Genomic DNA, 22,229 nt, shown 5'->3' with positions numbered 1-22,229 from the left:
TATATCTAAGCTATCTCCTTATAACAAAATCTACATATCAAGAACTTCTGAAATTATTTCAGCTTTAAACTACAGTATGTCATATGTCTGGCTCATTCCTTTATTCATTCATAATAATTTACAGCTGTGCCAGCATTTAGCAATCCATCACTCACAAGGGTGAAAGAAATTCCTGTCTCTGACCTTTTTAACCTTTTGCTCGGCAAGCTAGACATTGAAATAATATGAACCATCTGGCATTTCTTCACTTTAGTTGCAAGGTAAAAAGTTAGAATTCAAACTTCAAGCTTTTAATATCATTTCTTATATATATAATTTCTCAGAGTTAACACTTTCTTTGCCCATGGCTGCCTCATGGTAAGTTTTGATTTTCTTATAGTTCCTGCGTTGGCTGGCTGTTCCTGGTGTGGGAAACAGTGAACAGCATCGGAGCAGGACTCCTTGTATGTTGGGCCGCTGAAAGGGCCTATTTAGTGTTTTTATTTACAGACTTTCCTGTCTCCTCAGTTTTTCTCTGAGGGCAGTTGCTTGAACAGCTTGGAAGTTTCCCTCCTTCCTTTGTGAAACTCTTTTTATACTGGCAGTTCATGCTTTGCCTATGAGCACACCACCCTGAGTGTGCCTGATCTCTGATCTTGGAATCTCAGCAGGGTTGGGCCTGGCTGGTTTCTACTTGGATGGGAGACTGCCTGGGAATACCAGGTGCAGTAGGTTTTCTTGTTTTTTCTGTACCTTTTGCTCCTTTACAGGTGGGAGTTTCTAGGCTTAGTGCCTTTGGCTCCACCTTTCTGTGGGAAATGTTACATATTGTTATTTTCTGGGGCTAGTGCTCTGGTCTCCATGGTAACCATGGAACTTCAGTGCTGTCATGGGGGCATTTGCTCCAGGTGCTGTAGTTTCAGCAAAATAATTTTCTTTTTCTGGAACATGGTTGCCTTTCAGCCTGAAGGTCACAGGTTTAAGGCTGGTTTGTGCATCATATTAGAAGCAGTGGCCCTCGGCTCCTTTTCTATGGGGCATATTTTACATCCCTCTCTCATATTGCTTGAGTCTCGCGGACTGGAAAGCCCTTTGCCGCCTCCTTCCGTCTCCGGGGTGGTGGATGGCACAGGGGACGGTGTAGCCGATCTCCTGCCTGGATCTGCTTTTGGTACTGTTTGTCTTCTAGCCTTTCAGGACACATTGCAGGCAGGTGGTGCTTGTGCCATCTCCCCCGCCTGGGCACGTTGCGGGCTAGGTGGTGCTTCTGCCGTTGGAGAAGATGATGCGGTGGCTGCTTCTTTGACAGAGTGGGACTCGGAGTCAGACTGTGGCCATCAGGGCATTCCGCCCCCAAGAAGTGGGCAGAGGACCTCGTGTTCTGTTTGTACGCGGCCCACTTTGCGGGCTTTTCCTATGGTGAGTTCTCTTTTCTGGTGTCATCTGGTCTCAGCATGATGCAGGAATTACCACTATTGTTAGCAGAATCTGTGGTACTTCAGGAGTCAAACACCACACACCAGAATGAGAGAGAAGTCTTCTTTATTTGCCAGCAAACAAAGTAGGACATCAGCGCTAGACCTCTCCTTCTCTTCAGCTCTCTGTGTCTTGTGTCTCTGTGTCTTAGCTCTTTCTCTCGTCTCTCTGTGTCTTGGCTCTCCTGTCTCTAACGTAAGCTGCTTCTGTTCTCATTTATATATGGTCCTAAACCCCTCTAGCCCCCCTTTCTCACCAGATGGTAAAGAATAGATTGATTACCCTGTCTTGAACTAATTATCTCTACACATTACTTACAATATCAGTTACATAGGTTTCAGATATTTCCTAAACTGACCTACAACCTGGGGCCTCTCAAACTAGACAATGTGGCACCTATCTCCTGCATTTTATTATTATTAAATTCTCAGATTCCCAGCTAACTTCATACTAACTGGGCTCTGGCATTCATTAAGGGGCCAAGGGGCCAGTCTTGCTTAATGGCACACAGACATGGTTTGTTATTACTTTCAGGAGTCCAGTCCTACACTTAGTTATAATCAATCAAGGAGAAGAGTTGACTTTTCCTGACCTCTTTCACCTAGCTAGGACTGTGGATAATTCAAACCAGATGATGACCTCTTAAACTGTAGGAAATCTCACTTGAAAGTCAGACACTGAATTGAAAAGATATTTTACATAGAGAAATAGAACTTATTAATTAAACAGAATAAAACATATTTTAAAATAAGCAGAAATCAGAATTCCTTATAAGACAAAATCTAAATTATCAAGAATATTTAAATCTAAACTATCTTCTTCTAAACAGCATTCAGCCTAATCTTTTAAAACTGCCTGCTTGCTGATCCCCCCGAGACTGTCCAGTATGCCTTACTTAGAATGGCATCCAGATGTGGTTTATTTATTATGCCTATGAACTAGCATTAACAATCCATCACTCAAAAAGGGACAAAGAAAGTTTTATTTCTCTCTGACCTTTCTAACCTCTAGTCTAGCAAAAGCTAGACATTTGAGTAATTAAAACCAGATGGCATTCTACCACTTGCAGGACTTGAACCAAAGTTAAACAGAATTAACAAATTAATATGATTTCTCTGTCCAGGCTGCCTCAAGCAGAATAGTTATTCTGCACCAGTGCTTCTCCAACAAGGCCTCAGGTAGAGAGCTCCGTAGGTAGATATGATGGCGTCCCAGCTGGACGCCCAGGTGCCTTCTTTCTTCTGTCATCGGAGAGAGGGTGATTTGGCAGGGCTGGTTGTTCTATTGCTTCCTTAGCCGGAGGACGTTCTTTGATAGTGTTTCCTCCGTGGCCTTTCTGCGGCCGAGTTCTTTTTGGATCGCTCTCCACCGGGGTCGAGTCATTCTGGTAGCTCCGGATTAACCACGGCACCCTTTGTATGTGGATATAGTGAGGCTCCTGGTGGTGCCTTCGTTTTGGATCCGCTTGATGCCGGGCTCTTCCTTCTGGGTCCGCTCCTGAGTGGATGATCCCTCTCACTTTGGTCTTACGGCCTGGTTTTTTGAGAGGCCGACTCTGAGGAACAGAGTTCTTTGGACACTGTGGTTACTGTTCTGTTGTGATCTTGTATGTGGTTCACGGTCCACTGCAACCGCATATTCTCGGGTGTTGAGGATTTTTTGAGGCTGGTTGCGGCCCATGCTTGGTCTTCATTGCGGTCGTCTGTTCTTCGGCGATTAAGTTCTTTCTACAGGATGGGTTGCAGAAGGGCCTGGCCTGGCCTTGCACTCGGAGGTGGTGCATTTCTTGCAGAGTGCTTTGCTCCTCTGCTGCTGCAACCTTCTTCTCCATGAAACCTCGTTAGTATTCTCTGAGTCTAGCTCGGGGCTCCTTATCTACCGAGCACTGCTTCGGACTCCTTTTGTTCCTTTGCAGAATGCTTCGCTTAGGAACTTACAAGCAGTGTTCTTGGTCGCCAATTCTTCGGTATGCAGCGTGTCTGAATTTTTAGCACAGCCATGCCGAGCTGTTTTGTTCTTCAATTTGCTGAGTCTGGAGTGACCTTGCTTTCGGTTCCTTCTTTCTTTTATGGCTGTGGTTTGGCTTTTCTTTTTCAGCCTCTCTTTCTTCCCTCCTTTTGGGAGGGGGATTTTCACTCATAGTACACGGCTCTTCGTCTTCTGGATGTTCAGAGGGCTCTCAAATAGATAAAAAGAAAAACAAAAAAGGCAACAGTCTACTTGCTACATAAAAGTCTGTTATAAAAAGTAGACTGATACACACATATAAAAACAAAGAAATAATTTATTCAAACCAAGATAAAAGCAGTACCCGACGTGGCCACGTTTCGCCCTCAGGCTGCGTCAGGGGTAAAACTACAAATAAAAACATAAAAATAGTGATAACATCATCTCAAGTTATGTATGTATATATAAAGGAGACAAGCCACTTTCCAAACATATAAAAGTGTATAAAACGTTGGATGGATTTAATCAAATCCAATAATGTATCAATACATACCTAAAAATCAGGGGTGATCAACATACCCCTTCAAAAAAAGCCTAAAACAAAATTAAAAAGATATACATTAATCCCATCTTGATCAGCCCATGTATCACAAACTCTACATCTCACCAGTTCTGTTTTGTATGGTTGGTGAGGAAGGCTTCCTGGTTTCTTGTCTGATTTTGCTTGGTGATGAGACATGTACTGAGGTGAAGGAGGAGCTGGCCATCTAGTATCACTGCCTTCAGCTTTGTAATCTCTATCTCCACCTGCTGGTAGATGGACACAACCCACCAGTTCTTGGATTCATCTGCTGCTACTAAAGGAAAGAAAATTATCAGCAGGTAAGGCATAATTTTACCTTATACTATACAAGGCTTATATCCTGAAAATATCAAAATTTGGTTCACTGTGGGATACAATAATAGGAGAATTGGTGAACCATTAGTTCACAATTAACACTATTATGAAAGAAAACATAACATCTAAAAACTGTATTCATTAAATGTAAGATAAATCATATTTACTACAAATCATTTCTAAACAAAAATGTTTTAAGCAATTTTTAAAAAACTAAATAGTGACTAGTTTTCCAAATCATCAACAGTAGAGAATTCCAAAAAGAGACAGCTCGGTACGAAAAAGAGGACAACAAATAATTTGGCCATTCTTGCTCCCTTCATAATAGGATAATTGTGATCCGTTGGGTTGGTCGTGAGCCCTTGGGCCCTGGCCGAGGCCAGCAGGGCGCCGACCCAGGCCAAGGGAAGACTGACCCACCACCACACACCCCAGCTACACAATACCCCTAAGCTACCCCTCCATGCAGTCCCTCAGGAAGAAGGGAAATAGGCAAACAGGCGGGCCTCGCGGCCGAACCGGAACCCACGCACACAGAGCCACTCGTGCGGGCCTCACGGCTGAACAGGAACCCAGACACACACAGGAGGGGGTGAAAGAACCCAGAGGGCCCCCAGGACCCCAAGATGCCAGGCACGCGCTGAACACCAGCGATAGGGCAGAGGGAGAAACGAAAGAACCAGAGTGGGCCACGCCCACCCAGGGGACTAGCGCAGGACAGGGGAACTAACACAGCAACCCCCCCCCCCCCCCCACCAGGGTAGGAAGCCCCAGGCAGAAGCCAGAGGAACCAGACACAAAAGGAAGGTAGAAAGCCTTTGCCTCAAACCCACTGCAGACAGAGGCAAACAGAACACAAAGGGTTAAGCTTGTAGAGCCAGCCGGCACACCAGGGAGAGAGAGAGTTCCATAAATCAACAAACAATCAGAGAGAAGGCTTCCCGAGAGGGAGCAGGGCCGATAGAACAAACACTGGCAGAGGCAGGAACACAATACACACAGTACACAAAGGGTTAAACTCACTGAGCCAGCAGGCCAGGACACTGGGAAGAGAAATCCTTAGAGTAAACAAACAACTGGAGAGGAGGCTCTCAGACAAGCAGCCAAGCTGAGAGGAGAGCTGAACAAAGCCCAGCCCCCACTGAGGAACAAGCAGCTGGCTTCCCACCCAGAGCTGCAGCCAGCAAAGGGAAGCCCAGCTGGAGGCAAGAGAACTAATTAAACACACACACACTCTGCCCCCAGCTAACACAAACAAAGGGAAAGGAAAGAAATCCCTGAACAGGGAACTCAGATCAAAGTCAGAGCACAGAGCACATTCTGACCAAGAACTGCGGCTTTCAAGTCACCATAAGAGTGTAAGTAACGCGAAAGCAGAGGAACTCTTCAGCTGCAGGCTAAAGTACTATCCCCTGACATCAGCACAAACCCTGGCAGCCAATCAGAAGAGACGTCCCCCCTCCCCCTCAGCCAAACCGGCAGAATCATAACAATAATTCAGTAAAACTTGATTTTGCAGAAGGCAAGAATTGTGACCTAACAATGGATTAACCATGTTTGTCACATAGGAGGGAGCATCACCATAAATCTTAAAGAACACGACCTGTATCTTAAACTGGACCCTGACCTCAATAATTGCATGAATTTATGATTATGTCTGGACTTCGTTTGTTTTTACTTTTTTGTATGGATGTTTTTGGCTACGTTTCTTGTATGATTGAGATAGGGCGAAGATCAAGGGAAACCCGTATTATCGAAACAAGATGGGCGTCCATCTTTCATTTCGATAATACGGTCGGGGACGCCCAAATCTTGAAATTTAGGTCATCCCTAGAGATGGTCGTCCTTAGACTTGGTCGTTTCTGATTTTCAGTGATAATGGAAACTAAGGATGCCCATCTCAGAAACGACCAAATGCAAGCCCTTTGGTCGTGGGAGGAGCCAGCATTCGTAGTGCACTGGTCCGCCTGACATGCCAGGACACCAACCGGGCACCCTAGGGGGCACTGCAGTGGACTTCAGAAATTGCTCCCAGGTGTATAACTCCCTTACCTTGTTTGCTGAGCCCCCCAAAACCTACTACCCACAACTGTACACCACTACCAGGTGAAGGGGGGCACCTAGATGTGGGTACAGTGGGTTTCTGGTGGGTTTTGAAGGGCTCACATTTACCACCACAAGTGTAACAAGTACGGGGGGATGGGCCTGGGTCCGCCTGCCTGATGTGCACTGCACCCACTAAAACTGCTCCAGGGACCTGCATACTACTGTCATGGAGCTGGGTATGACATTTGAGGCGGGCATAGAGACTGGCAAAAAAATATTTAAAAAAAATTTTTTTGAGGGTGGGAGGGGGTTAGTGACCACTGGGGGAGTAAGGGGAGGTCATCCCCGATTCCCTCTGGTGGTCATCTGGTCCATTCAGGCACCTTTTCGTGGCTTGGTCTTAAGAAAAAGGTCCAAGTAAAGTCGTGTGCTCGTCAGGGACGCCCTTTTTTTCAATTATGGGTCGAGGATGCCCATGTGTTAGGCACACCCAAGACCCGCCTTTGCTACGCCTCCGACACGCTCCCGGGAACTTTGGTCATCCCCGCGACGGAAAGCAGTTGGGGACGCCCAAAATCGGCTTTCGATTATGCCGATTTGGGCAACCCTGGGAGAAGGACGCCCATCTTCCGATTTGTGTCGGAAGATGGGCGTCCTTCTCTTTCGAAAATAACCCTGAAAATCGACCAAGCCAGAAGAACTTACCCCTCCCCCTTTTACAAAGCTGCACTAGCAGCTGCTGGAGGGTTAGAATTTTCCCTATTCAACTTAAGTGTTTGGGACACAATCCAATTCTTTATCAGATTATAGCAATTTAAAATGCCACTTAATGTAGAAGGCCAATCGTCTGAAATCAGATAAAAAAACTGATATGTCATCCGCATAGGGTTACCATATGGTTCCAGAAAAAGGAGGACACATTGATCCAGTCCGGGTTTTGCTTCCATTGAAAGCAATGGAAATAAAGCCCAGACTGGCTCAATCTGTCCTCCTTTTTCTGGAGCCATATGGTAACCCTACATCCGCATAAATTAAAAAATGCGATTTAGCTTATTCTTAACAAACCCCTAAAGATTATAACAAAAGATTAAGCAATGTGGGAGATAAAGGTAATGTAATGGAAAACTTTACTCATGTCAACTTGGTCCTTTGCTCGCAAAGAAAAATTTTTGCTCACCTCAGCTCAGTCCTTAGAGGGAACATTGATGTCAAAAAGTTGAAGCCAATTAGGTTAGCCTCCATTTCCCCTTCTCCACACAACCGTCATCCCAGTACACTCAAAACAAAGCAAACAAACCTATGAGCTGCTGTGTCTGGGAATCGGGATGCCTCAGAGGGAGAGAGAAGTTATTCATAGGGGATGGGGCACTAGAGAAGGAAAGCTGTGGGATTGTTGGTGGACGATCTCAGCTTTTGACTTCCACAGCTATGAGTAAGCGCAAGGCCCCGTAGGAAAGCCTAAACGAAGGTATCACAGACTTCTTGATAGAGATGGCCAGTTATGAAAGGAATGTGAATTGAGCCATCCATAAGTACAATGCATACTGAAAAGCAGCATCTGTAATTTCCAAGTATCCATACAAGATTAAGAGTGGAGCAGTAGCAAAGAAGCTGGATGGTATGGAACCAAAATTGCTGAGAAGATTGATGAGTTTTTAACCACTGGAAAACTACACAAACTAGAAAAAATTAGACGATACAAGTGCATCTATCAATCTTATCACATGGGTCTCTGGCATTGGTCCTGCAGCTGCTCGAAAGTTGGTTGAAGAAGGGATTCAGAGGAGATCATATTGAAAGAGGTGGGCAAACAGGATCCTGATTACATCACTAAAATATTTGGCAGTTTCCAAAGAGATCAAAAGAGAAGGATGAATTTTGGAATATGGAAAAGAGGGCTACTTTGGTGTGCCTGGTCTGAGGCACCCTCATCCTCATATCTGCTGCTGCCTCGATTGCTCTGATGAAATCGCCAGCCCTACAGGACCTTTCTCACTGGAATTTCTCGTCCCCAAGCCAAACCAGTACACTCTGCATGTTATAGCCAGGCTGATTGAATGATTTCAGACAATGGGCCTCAATTCGCATGTGTGCATTTTAAGCAGTTTGCTATCAATTGAAGGGGCTTGAATTTGTTACTTAATCAGCATGGCATCTACAGGCCAATGTCAAGGCTGAGTTTGTTGTTAAGACAGTGAAAGATAGGACTGGATAGCAAAGATCCTTAGAAGGCTATACTCCATTGTAATCTTGGGCAAGTCACTTAACCCTCCATTGCCTCAGATACAAATCTAGATTGTGAGCCCTCCAGGAACAGAAAAATGCTTCGATAGCTTTTGGTCTTGTAGGTGGTATATAAGAGTATGATGTAAAAAAGAAAAATACTCCAGTGGAGAGTATGAATAGTAATTTGGCTCAGTAGCTGATGATATTGGAGGGATAGCAACCTGTGCACCCCAGAAGAGCAAGGCAATCCAATTGGTCCCAAAACCTGCTCCAACATGAAGACTACAGGAATATAGAGACTGAGACTGATAGGAACCTTGAGCAAGTAGGCACACTGGTTGAAAGTGATTGGACAGGAAAGTGCAGTTTGTACACATAATGGCTGCCAGTCGTGGCAGTAGCTTTTGTTTTTGCCTGATTATATGCTGGATGTGCTTCTGTTAATCCCATTGCATTTCTTCAGCAATATGTACCATTGACACAGTTCATATTTGTCAGCAATATCACCATTGATAAACTTCCTACATTCCACAGTGTTTCTGATTCCTGAGGCAGGCGGCATCTTCTGATGAAACATGGTCCTGTTTCAGGTCCTATCTTGGTGCTTGTTCAGTCCATTGGAAGTCATTGAGTCCTCCCCTACTTTTTCTTCTTTTTTTGCCTTGGATACATCTTAGGGGTTTGTTTCCTGTCTTTTGCACTATGTTCAATTAGAACAGGCAGTTCTGCATATATTGATCAAGAAAAGGAAAGGGAGATGTTATGGAAGTTAACCTAGAGACTGCTGCCACCTTGTGGCTAATTCTGTGCTGGCATACCTGTGATCTACTTTGTACTTTCATGACTTTAAATTTTGCAATAAAATTCCTATTTGTTTTTGACACGGCACTTCTAACTCTCAGTGGCTATTGGTGGTGTTTCTGAAACAATTTTCCCCACCCATTCCTAAATCCCTGCTCTCTCTCTTCTTGAATCCTCATTTTCTCCTACCCAATACCTGAGTCTATGTTCTCCTACCCAGACCTCAGTCAATCTCAGCCTTTCATTCTCCACACCCATTCCCAGGTCCCTGCTTTTCCCCATATAGTCTCTGAATTTCCCATCCAATCTTCATATCTGTGTTCTACTCCATAGCTTTAGAGTCCCTGCTACTCACTTCACCTTCCCTCTCGTTCCCATTCTTCCTCTTCCTCTTAGTGTCTCATCTTTTCACTTCCTACCTTAATGCCTCAGCCTGTCATTTCTCACCCAGTCCATTCTTCTATTTTGGCTCTTCCATATCCTGTCTCTTTTCCCTGCTATCCACTTCCCCAGCCCATCTCCCTTCTTGTCATCCTCACAAGCAGTAGCTCTGACATTGGGTGACACTAATGTTCAGATTGCACAAGGTTACAACAGATAAGTTCAAGCAAAGCTCCTTGAATGTGTTAGACGTACATGAAAACATATCTACTGTCATGTTTCTAAAAGGGCCAACTGATCCATCCATTCTACCCATCCTCAGTAACCACTAACTCCTCCTTTCCCTAAGAGATCCCACGTGCCTGTCCTATGCTTTCTTAAATTCAGACACATTCCTTTTGTCCATGACCTCCACCGGGAGGCCATTCCATGCATCAACACCCTTTCTATGAAAGAGTATTTTCTTAAATTATTCCTGAGCCTATTTCCTCTTAACTTCATCCTATTGCCTCTCTTTCCAGAGTTTTCCTTCATTTGAAAAAGGCTCACCTCCTGTACATTAATGCCATGGAGATGTTTAAATCTCTCTATCATATCCCCTCTCCCACCTTTCTTCCCCCTCCACGCGAAATGACACCCCCCCGGGTGCACGCCGCTGGGGGGGGGGGGGTGCCACAGCGTGCGCGTGTCTGCTCCCAGTTCGCTACAGTCGCTAAATTCTCTCGTTCGCTGCAGCTCCCTCCCTCTGCCCCGGAACAGGAAGTAACCTGTTCCGGGGCAGAAGGAGGGAGCTGCTGCAGCGAATGAGAGAATTTAGCGAGTATAGCGAACTGGGAGCAGACAGGCGTGCGCTGCGGCACCCCCCCAGCGGCGTGCACCCAGGGCGGACCGCCCCCACCGCGGTACGCCACTGCTTCCAGAGTATACATGTTGAAGTCTATAAGCCTGTCCCTAAATGCTTTATGATGGAGACTACTGACCAGTTTTGTAGCAGCCCTCTGGACTGACTCAATCCTGTTTATATCTTTTTGCGGTCTCCAGAACTGCACTCAGTATTCTAAATTGGTCCTTACCAAAGACTTATACAAGGGCACTATCACCTCTTTTTTCCTGCTGATCATTCCTCTCCCTATGCATCCGAGCATCCTTCTGGCTTTGACTGTTGCCTTTTCTATCTGTTTGGCCACTTTAAGATCATCAGATATAATCACCTCCAAGTCCTGCTCTTCTTTCGTATATGAAAGGACTTCACCCTGTATACTGTACCGTTCCCTTAGATTTTTGTAACCCAAGTGCGTGACCCTGTATTTTGTCAGCAGGTCTCCCTTCCACTCCTTGGCCACGGCCAACCCTGCTTAGCCAGGCTATTCCAACACTGGCTCCTGCTCTGTCTGCCACCGTATGTCAGCAGGTCTCCCTTCCAATCCTTGGCCACGGCTGACCCTGCTTAGCCAGGCTATTCCAACACTGGCTTCTGCTCCGTCTGCCACCGTGTAACTCTCTGTTCTGACCTCCACCTCCGTAGCCTCCTTCAGCTAGGGGATCCCCCCACAGGGTTTATAAATAGTATTTCCCCAAAGGATGACCAAAGGCTCCAGTCATATCATTAAAAGAATTCCTCTTTATTTCTCACATATCAGAGTTCATCTTTCTTGCAATACTTGACACTATTCCACCCTTTAACATTAACCCTTGTTAACATTCACAGGGTTCCATAAGGGTTCCTCCTCTAGCTTGCAACATAAGTTCACATTTCAGTCATTGACTTTTGTTAATGTTCACAGTGATCTGGCTGGGTTTACCCTCCAGCTTATTGCATATAACTCACAGCAATTCAAGGCTATCTTCCCTTCTCCCCCAGCAGTATTCATGCCAACCTGATGACAATGTTCACCCAGCAGGCAGTTTCACTCTTTCCTCCACCTCAGGCTCTGGATTACTTTCTGCCACAGCTTCTTCCCCAGCTGCCTCAATTCACCTCTTCCAATTCCCCTTAGTTTAGGAAAGACAGCAGTCAATAAACCCCTCACCTTGGCTCCTCTAGTCTGAGCCCATGCAGACACCTCCATTCCTTCCTCCTCTCTCTCTCCCCTGACTCTTCCAGTTTATCCCATTCCATCACCTCCTCCTCCACCTCAGGCTCCCCCAGCTGCTCATCATCACCCTGTTTGGAATTCATCTCCCAATCCTGTTCCTCCTCTCTCACTGCTTGCCAGTGCTGCCTCGGGTCAGATGCATTATGGGGACGGTAGTTCCTAGCCTTATTCCTCCCTTCCCCCAATCCTTTATCCACCAGGGGGCGAGCTTCTTGCTCATATGGGACATGCGCTTGCCTCTTTCGCTCTTTCTTGGGCCACTCTCGCTTTCCCTGCGACCGTCCTCTCAGTAACCCCTCAGAATTTTTTAGCATTATATCTTAGATGCCAATTATTGGACAGTTCTTCAAGCTTTGCTAGATCCTTCCTCATGCTATCCATACCCTCCGGAGTGTCCACCTTATTACAGAGTTTGATATAATCTGCAAAGAGACAAACCTTACCAGATAGTACTTTTGCAATATCTCTCACAAAGATGTTAAAAAAGAGCCAGCTCAAGGACCGATCCCAGCGGTACACCACTAATAGCACCCTTTTCCTCGGAGCAAACTCCATTTACTACTACTTTGTCTCCTTCCATTTAACCAGTTGTAAGATAAGAACATAAGCATTCCATACTGGGACAGACTGAAGGTCCATCAAGCCCAGTATCCTGTTTCTAACAGTGGCCAAAACAGGTCACAACTACCTGGGAAGATCCCAGAACAGCAAAACAGATTTTATGCTGCTTTTCCTATAATATGCAGTGGATTTTCTCAAGTCCATCATAATAATGACTTATGGACTTTTCTTTTAGGAACTTAACCACAACTTTTTAAAACCTTGCTAAGCTAATTGCTTTTACCACATTCTGTGGCAATGAATTCCAGTGTTTAATTACTCGTTGAGTGAAGAAATATTTTCTATGATTTGTTTTAAATTTACGACTTAGTAGCCTGCATTTATCTATTTTGTTCTTTGTGGATTACAATAGCATTACTTAGGTTTGTAGAACATTTCCTAGATAAACGTTTGACCTCAAATAACCATCAACCAACTCTCCAATCTAACAGTATAAATTAGTAATGAAGTCCTTTTGTATTAATAAATTGTTGAAATAATAGAATCTTCAACTGTTTCCTAAAACAAAAATAATTGGGCTCAAGTCAGATTGATAACAATAATGAATTCCAATTAAAAGAAGCCTGATAAAATAAATGGATAATGCTAAATGTCCATAACTTTTGATAGCTTTCAAAGAAGGAAAACTAAGCTGCATTTGATTCTGTAACAAATAGAATTGTCTACTGCCAAGTAAATTAATTATTTACAGGCATCAAATATTTTGGTGCCTGACCATACAATATCTTAAATATCGTGACACATAATTTAAATTTATTCCATTCCTCTATCAGCAGCCAATGAAGCTTCCAGAACAAAGGGGAAACTCTATCATAGTGACTTTCTCCAACAGCAATATTTTAAACTGAATACAATATTTATTGCACAGGTAACCAGTGCCACTTAGCTAACCCAGGTGTATGGTGATCAAACTTTGACAAACCCTCCATAATCAATACAGTATCTTGATGTAGTTCATTCTACAGCTTATCACATGAGCAAATATAAAACAACATTATGAAAGAAGTAACGGAGAATTAACACAAGCTGATATCTTTACCATCAGTTCTAATACTACCTGAATGTTAACAAAGCAAAGGGACATATCACTTTCCACCAGTGTTATGTTCTTTCTGTTCCCTCGCTACATACTCAAGAATATGACCTCTTATTTCTACCCTACTAGTCAGCCATTAGGATCCTCCAACTGTATGGAATTTATCTCACAATATTGTTCCCACTTCTGAATTAAAAAAAATTTATATTGCTGATAAGCATAGAAATGTGTCGGGAAGATCCATCTATAAATGTGTCTTGAACGTTCCTCCGTTCCCATAACTAGACTAATTGGGGCATGTCTGATATTATAATATTCTTAGTAGTAGCCAATTTAACTTTGGAGAACCAACAGCTAGACAGTAAAATATAATCAAGCCTTGCTGCCATGACTTGGGCCCTGGCTACATGTGTACAATCACACTCCAAAGTGTGCAGTAGTCACCAGGGCTCCAGTAAGCCCAGAAGATCTCATAATTAAAGTAGGTGAATAAAGTGGTGTTCTACTGCAGGCAGATTGCAGTGTTCTATCTAATTATGGGTCTAGTAACATATTGAAATCCCCTGCAGGTCCCTTTAACAGTACCATGAATCAACATGGTTTTGGAACTTTATGAATCTCAATTAACAGAGCATTTTTTTTTATTGTGAGGCACTTCTCAAATCGAATTGTTTGCCAGCAGACAAAATGGAAAACTGCCCATTTATTATTCAGCATACCTATCTCCAGTGTACCTAGCACAGGATGTTCTGTCTGTAGACCTGTACTTGGCACCTTCTCTAACTTATCCACTCATCTCTGTAATAGACAAGACCCTGCACAAATTCTTTAAAGAAAGTTCCGCACAGTGATTCCCTAGCATCATACTGGACTCATCAGAACTAATTTCTTCTTCTCTGAAGACTCTGTTCTGCTTCCAGTCTTTTCAACATCAGTAACACAAAATGGGGGTACCTTTTCGCATTCCAACCTCAAGTCCCTGGCTCTGATAGCTTGAAAATTGAGCAGTGCCTATGTGCCTTATTTGACCTGCCATGTCTAATTCAAAACTTTTTGATGGCAACAAGAACATTTTCACAGGATGTTTATATGCTTTTAAATGGTGACTGGGCAAGAAGCCTTCTTGGGCCCTCTTGTACTATATTCAAGTACCTTTATTATTTATTTATTTCTTTTAAAAAACTTATAACCCGCTTAAAACTAAGCAGCTAGCAATATAAAAACATACATAAAATATACAACAGAATAAATAAGCAAACATTTAAACTTATTACACTGTGTTAGAATTCCCAGTCACACTGGCTCTTCTATAAACTTACTGGGCTTCTTGTGCTATAGATACCATCATCACGTAATCAAAGACTGAGAAAGGCTCATAAAAGCAAATAAGTCTTCAAAATGTTCTTAAACTACAATAAATTTGGGGCTGCAGATGTCCTGATAGACAAAGCTCCAGCCTTTCTGTGTTTTACTGTTTTGAGATTAATGAAAAGGGCTTCTTCAGGTCAAACTACTAATACAGAATCCTCTTTTATAAATAAAGCACCCAGAAATATAGGCACCTATTGACGTCTCAAAAATGCCCAAAAGGACATCCATGTGCCTGAAACGTCCAAATCCCAATTTTGCAAAGGTAGAAAAGGTTCATCCAACACTGCAGTATGTCCAGATAGCACGGAGGCATGTTTTGGGCAGGATTATTTTTTATTTTTATTACATTTGTACCCCGCGCTTTCCCACTCATGGCAGGCTCAATGCGGCTTACATGGGGCAATGGAGGGTTAAGTGACTTCCGCAGCATCACAAAGAGCTGCCTGTGCCTGAAGTGGGAATCAAACTCAGTTCCTCAGGACCAAAGTCCAGCACCCTAACCACTAGGCCACTCCTCCACATTAGGGAGGGTCTAAAGTCTAAAATCAGGATATCCAGCAGCGATTAGTGAATGGGAAGAAATGTCCAAGCCTAAAAAGAAGGACTTCCTATGTTAGACCTGTTTCAATCAAATCCAGGGTACAAAAAGGTGTTCTGATTGAGTAGCTGATCACTGGAGGGCATATGAGCCAACTTTTCAAAATTATTGGGGGTGCTAAGCCCAATGGAAATAACCCCACCCCCCTGGACACATACAAGTAATGTTCTCAATATTGGGGGTGCTCAAGCACCCACAAAGGCAGCTCCTGCATGCTGGAGGGATTAAGGTATGATACCCCCTCCTTAATCCCTCAGTGGTTGCTGTCCTCCTCCCTCTCCCCTGAAAGTGAAACTGAAAGAGGAAACCAGGCTCTATGACAGTTTCAGGTATTATGGGCATTCTTAGCAAAGCAGGAAGCAAGTCTAGGGGGTGTAGCCTAGTGGTTACTACAGTAGACTTTAGACCAAGGGATGACATATCCCTGAAGGATTTTTGTTGTTATCAGGTTTGCCTCTTACAAGATCTTCATACAAGCCCAGTGCCCCAACCCCTAACCACCTTTATAAGTATATCTCCTCTTTCCCCAAGTTGTAAGAACCATGGGGGGGGGGGGGGGGGGGGATGAAGGAAGGAAATATCTCTTAAGAGTTGGCTAACTCTTGTGCCATATCTTCCTTTGTTCCATTATTGATTGTGTCCTCAGGTTTTTCCAATGCTAAAAGTTTCCTAGTAGTGGACAGTCAGTGGTTCACTTCTTTTCAATCATCGTTTTCATCTCTATGCCCTGTAATGTGCCATTCCTCTGTGAGGTCTGATAATTAAATACCTAAAAAAGTAAGTGATGAAGAAATTTTGCGAATCATGGCTGAAAGAGAGACAGCTGTATCTAATGGTTTGTCTCAAATCTGTAATTTTACTGGGGAGGCACATTTTCTTTAGTGGAATAAGAAATGAGTAGTCATGGGTGGACTTTACTGGGCTATTTTGGGAGGTTGTAAGCATTGGAATTTCTTCTTTGATTAAGGGAAACATGATTTTGGAATATAAATTGGAAACAATTGAAAATACTCTTTGATCATGTAATTTAAGGTTGATAAATTTCCTCCTTGTAATATGATCTCTGCTGTTGAGATGCTTAAGCAGTATATGGTGGATATCCTGCACTTTGAGGCTGAATCTTTACCTCGTGTTGTGAAAGCATACTATGTCCCTGGTACAATAAAGAATATTTTGGGTGATACAACTAATCAAGTGTAGGATTTGCATGTAACAATTCTGCTACAGACCTAGATTTAGGAATCCACTAACAGGCACTGTGGTGGCTTCATTTGCGGAGGTCTCTGATAGAGATAGAGTTTTGACTTCTTTTATTAAGGAAAAATCTGATTTGTTTCATGGTAATGTAGTCCAGGTTTACCCAGACCTATCTCTTAAAACCCAAAACCTCAGATGTGAATTTCTTTAGTAAAGATCCAAGGCTTTGGACCTGGGAATGTCTTTGTTTTAAATTTCCTGGAATCCTCTAAAAACAGGACAAAAACTCCCTACGGATTGTCCAGGATGCACAGAGAAGAATAGGGAATGACTCAATGACTTCCAGTCAACAGGTAGATGAAAATACAACCTTTATTAAACAAGTACCAGGAAAGGATCTGACAAGGGACCATGTTTTGGCAGGTGAAACCTCCTACCTCAAGGGTCACAAACACTTAAAAATGTAAAACATGTGGTGCATACTAGAGGATTTGTACTGTCAAACACACAATGGTCAAAGCACATCAAACTTTCCTTGGAGATGTAGTTGGTTCGTGGCCAGCAACCAGCAGTCCTCTTCATCAGAATCGTATTTTCTTCTACCCGCTGACTGGAAGTCATTAAGTCAAACCCTACTCTTCTTTAATCCTTTGCAGTTGAAGGAGTTTATTCAAGTCTGTGAAAACAAAGTTGTTAGATAGATGGAGGAAGGATCGAGTTTAGTTCATCTGTGTAATGGAGGACTTCGAAGAGTCTTAAATGTTTGATGGGATGGTTTAGTTACAAAATCTTGATACACTGCCAGTCGCCAAATGGTTTAGGGTGTAATTGCTCATTAACTTTTTTCTGCTTGTTCTTCTTTGATTTCTCCCTGCTTCCTATATGTCTTTTAGAGAGGTCATCTTTTATGTTTGTCTTACAAATGTTATGCCATGCTTGATCTAGTTGTTGTTTGGAGCAGGAGTGAACCCTATTCTCTCCTTTCCCTAGCAGCTCTGGATTAAGAATGTCTGCCACAATCTCTAGTGGTAGTCTTCTGATATTACTGCTAAGGGTCATCCATGAGACTACTGGTAGAGGTCGGATAGTAGGAGTGAGTGGGGTTCACTCCTGCCCTATCACCATCAGTCCTGAAACAATAAGTCTGGGGGATAAACCTGTTGAGACTTGGGGTTTGGTGGCGGGGACATTTTGCAGTATGGAGGGTTTGGGATGGGGTTGGGCATGTAGGGGGCCTTCTTGTGTTGGGGGACATGAGGGGATTGGAATCGGTGCGATGGGTTGGTGGGAGGGACAGAAGATCAGCTGCAGGCTGGTACCTGGAAGTTATGTTGGTGCCAGCCCATATTTAGTGCCAGCACCCATATAGTTAAGTGGACAGAGTTAGGACTGTTGTTTGTGTGATCCTGTCTGCCCACATAGCTATGTGGGCATTGGACCTGAATATTGCCAGTACTCACATATCTGCCAGCTCCTCCCATGGACTGGCCTTTTTCTGGCAGACTTTCACATGGTTAGTTAGTGTCAATATTAAATGGCACTGCCTAGTTAAGTGCTGCTGAATATTGGCAACTGACCCACTCAGTGTGGTTTAAGCAGGTAGGACCCCAAAGACTAGAAGTGACTATCTTCTTTGAAGCGTACTTTTACTGCTGGCTACACTGTTATTAATAAGATTTGAGAAGAGTTTACAGGATGCAGGAGAGATAAAGAAACTCGTAAATAGAGGTATGCAGTCTTTCTATGGAAAGAGGATGCTCTCTTTCCAGATAGTGTACATATTTGCACACGTGTGCACCCTTTCCTAAAGAGTGTGCCCTTTATGCAAATAGTATGCACTCTTTAGAAACAGTGGTCATTCTTTGTAAAAAAAAAAAGCCACACATTTTTGAAAGAGTGAGTACTGTCTAGGAAGAGTGTGCGCTATTGATGGCAAATGGAAAAAACAAAAAAAAATTTCTACTCATTTTCATTTACCAGTGACATAAAATGGGATGGGCTGTCGTTTACAGCAAAATGTCATTCGTCAATAATAGTGCGCACTCTTTTTAATCAGTATGCAGTGTGCAAAAAAGGGCGTACTTTTCTCTCTTGCATGATGCTTCGCACATGAGCACACTATTGGGAGAGTGCACAGTCTTTAAGAAGAGCATACCCTCTTTGTACATAGTACACACTCTTTTGCAAGAGTACACACTCTTGACAATGTTTGTTCCAGAACAAATAATAAGCTGGAAGAAAAAGATGCGCATTTTTTGTTGCCTATTCCTACTTGAAATAGTATTGGTTCATTGCCTCTGTCATGGAGACTGTCTCTGCGGTTGTTGAGGTCCTGTCCATTTACCAAACAAGACTTTAAGTAAACAAGTTGGTTCAGAACACAAAAACTGGAAAGGTCTGGCTCATCGATTGAGAGAGAAGTGCAGTGTGCATGGTAATTGCCTAAAGCCTCCCAGTTTCTACTAGTTCCAGCCCTGCTGTCCTCCAAATAAATATTGTTATGTGAGTGGTCCCCCATACAGAATCTGGGAATACAATGGGACCAGCTTTATGGTAGCTTTGTGCAGACTTAAGAATATTATTGGATTTACCTCCATCTGTTATTAGGGGGACAAAACCAGTCTGGACTAGTGTAGCAGAACTCAAGGAAAGGAAATGATTAGGCAAGGGTAAGTTTCTCCTTATTTAGCGACAGTGACTGGTGTGTAAAGACAGTGGGCTCCTTTTACAAAGCCACACTACTGATTCCGGTGTGGCAAATGTGAGTGGAGGAGTAGCCTAGTGGTTAGTGCAGCGGACTTTGATCCTGGCTGCAGCTCCTTGTGACTCTGGGCAAGTCACTTAACCCTCCATTGCCCCAGGTACAAATAAGTACCTGTATATACTATGTAAAGCGCTTTGAATGTAGTTGTGAAACCCACAGAAAGGTGGTATATTAACCTATTTCCTTTCCCTTTGAATTCCTATGGGCTTCATCACATTTGCTGGGCCAGAATTGCTAGTGCTTTTTTGTAAAAGAAGCCCAATGCCAACTACAGCAGCTGAATATTGACCTAGAAGCTATTTGGACTGATTTGGAGGGAGCTCTGTTTAGCATTTTAATCTTAATGACTGTTCAGACAGCTAACGTGAAATGCCCTCAAAGCAGCACTGTTGTCAAAATATTGCTTTAGAAAATTCATTATACAGTAAAAACAAATTGGTATCCGTTCTTTTAGTTTATTTTTTACTTGCTTTGGTCATTATGGGCTCCTTTTACAAAGTGGCACTACCGATTAGTGGCACACTGAATGCAAAGAAGCCCATTCAATTCCCATGGCCTTCTTCATATTTTCAGCGCAGACTAATCGGTAGCACCACTGTGTAAAAGGAACTCTAAAGTGTTTGATATTTTCTCTTATTTGATCATTGTTCCTATTGTTAATACAAGTAAATTGAGGAGAGGGCTAAGAGGAAGCAATGCTACAATTAATAATCAGTAGACTGCTTCCATGCAACCTTAGCTGACCTAATGAATGAAGATGGATATAAGATATGATAAATTGATCCCCTTTGTAGTATATTCAAGGTTTGTGTTGGTTCTTCTTTATTATTATTGATAAGTTTCAAGAATTTTTATTTGTTCTATTTTGTTTGCTTTTTGGGGGTGGTCAGGTGGCTGAAGTTCGAGGAGGACGTGGAAGATGGCGGAGAACGGTGGAGCAAGCCGTATGTGGCCACGCTTTCACTGCACAGCCTCTTCGAGCTGAGGAGCTGCATTATCAATGGAACTGTCTTGCTGGACATTCACGTCAATACTATTGAGGAGATTGCAGGTAACGCATGAAGTGGGGCAGGTGGTAAAATCCTTCCTATACACCCAGAAAACACCAAGATGAGTTGCAATATTAAAACACACTGCACTGTAGTACTTAGTTCTAAATTATAGCTGATACACAATACTTTTTAAAATTGTATTTTAAAAGGATTTTTAAAATAACACATATTTTTAGAGGAAAAGTTCATTATAGTTTTTGAGTGTCATAGAATATATACAGTAGCTCAAATTGTTTGCTACTGTTCAGTACCAGTAGAGGTAACTTTTCAAAGGGTTTTGATGACTAACTTTGAAAGTTAGGCTCCTAAACTGATCCCTTTTGAAAATTAACTGGGCCTGAGCCCCTAACTGTAGCCACCTGTTTTCACTTGGGTAATTTTATCAAGGATTTTTGCACATATATATTAGTATACATACATACACTGCGTGTACAAGTACTTGCTATGACAAGTGGGTGCATACTTATACATAACTTGGGTGTGGGTATGTTTGGGGAGGAATTTTGTTGGAGCACAGGCAGAGTCACAAAATACAAGTTTAGATTATTAAAAAAAAACCTACATACATAGTTCATCTTAAAATAGTTGTCTACTTGTCCTCCCGATCTAGGTGACCTATTATAAAATTCTTTGCTGCATGTCATTTCCATTTCTTCCCACTTTAGATTGTAAGTCGCCTAGACACACTGTAGATTGGCGGGATAGCAAATCACTTAATAATAATAAACCATCCAGGTGTTTAAATTTGTTAAACAGTAGGCATAGCCAGTGGCATGTAGATAGGATCAGACATCCAGCAGGTGGCAGCGTGTTCCTCAGGCAGGCACTCCGGTGGCAGAGCAGGGGCTGCACTTTAGATCAGATGGAATGCAAACAGCCATTTGCCTCAGATATGAGCCTCTTTTATGCAGAAATTGCAGGCTGTAGCTGGGTGAGTGATGTGTATTCTTGGTCTTGTTGTCATTGCACAACAAACATTTTTTGTCTTCAGATGTTGTGACTTGAGGGGCCACAATATTGCCCCACTGGTACCATGTTGAAGAGTCACCGTACCAGTAAACAATGTGCTTTTCTTGGGTGAGGACAAGCCTGAAAGTCAGCAACTATGAGCCTGTGAGTTCCCCTTGTGGTGAGGTAATGTGGTTATTATTCTCCTTGTTCACTGGTAACCTTGGTGATGTTTTGTAGTGTCCTTGCAGACTGTACACAAATCTGAGATCTAGCAAGCAACAGGCCTTAGCAGTGAAAGATGAAGTTAGCCAGAGTCTATGTTTTAATATCAGGCTGCTAATGCTGGAAGTTGCCATATATTATAATCCTATATAACTTTGTTATGTAGTGCTGCATATAGTGCCTTTGTTCCTATATCCTCCCCCCACCCCCTCCCCCAGCTAACACTTCCTCTCTCTCCCCTGACCCTCCCCATACTACCACATCTCTCTCTCTCTCTCTCTCTGTCTTTCTCTCACTTTCCTACTCTCCACCCCCCCCCCCCCCCCCCCCTGAACCCAGCCGATCATTCTCTTTTCCCTCTGGTCAACCCTTTCCATCTCAGCATCTCTCCCTTTCTCCTCATGGGTTCAGCTTCTCTTCACATCTCTTCCCTTTCTCCTAAACTGAGCTCTATCTTTCACGTTCCCCTTCTCCCCTCCCTGTGGTCTGGTGACATCTTTCCCCCTACCCCATATGCGATGTAGCATCTCTTTTACCTTCCCTCCTCCCTCCCCTGCCATTCGCGGT

General features: G+C 43.2%; 1 protein-coding gene across 2 annotated transcripts in view; it reads left to right on the top strand.

The window, feature by feature from the left end:
• SLC4A8 (solute carrier family 4 member 8) overlaps positions 1 to 22,229 on the top strand; it is a 492,841-nt gene that overhangs the window by 253,003 nt on the left and 217,609 nt on the right. For both annotated transcript variants that reach the window (XM_030198274.1, XM_030198272.1), the window contains exon 5: positions 20,328 to 20,488. In XM_030198274.1, coding sequence (XP_030054134.1) covers positions 20,328 to 20,488 — 161 coding nt within the window. The remainder of the gene's footprint in view (positions 1 to 20,327; positions 20,489 to 22,229) is intronic.

The sequence above is a fragment of the Microcaecilia unicolor genome, chromosome 3 (assembly GCF_901765095.1).
Source record: "Microcaecilia unicolor chromosome 3, aMicUni1.1, whole genome shotgun sequence".
Lineage (NCBI taxonomy): Eukaryota > Metazoa > Chordata > Amphibia > Gymnophiona > Siphonopidae > Microcaecilia > Microcaecilia unicolor.
This window is presented reverse-complemented; position numbering and strand designations above follow the sequence as displayed.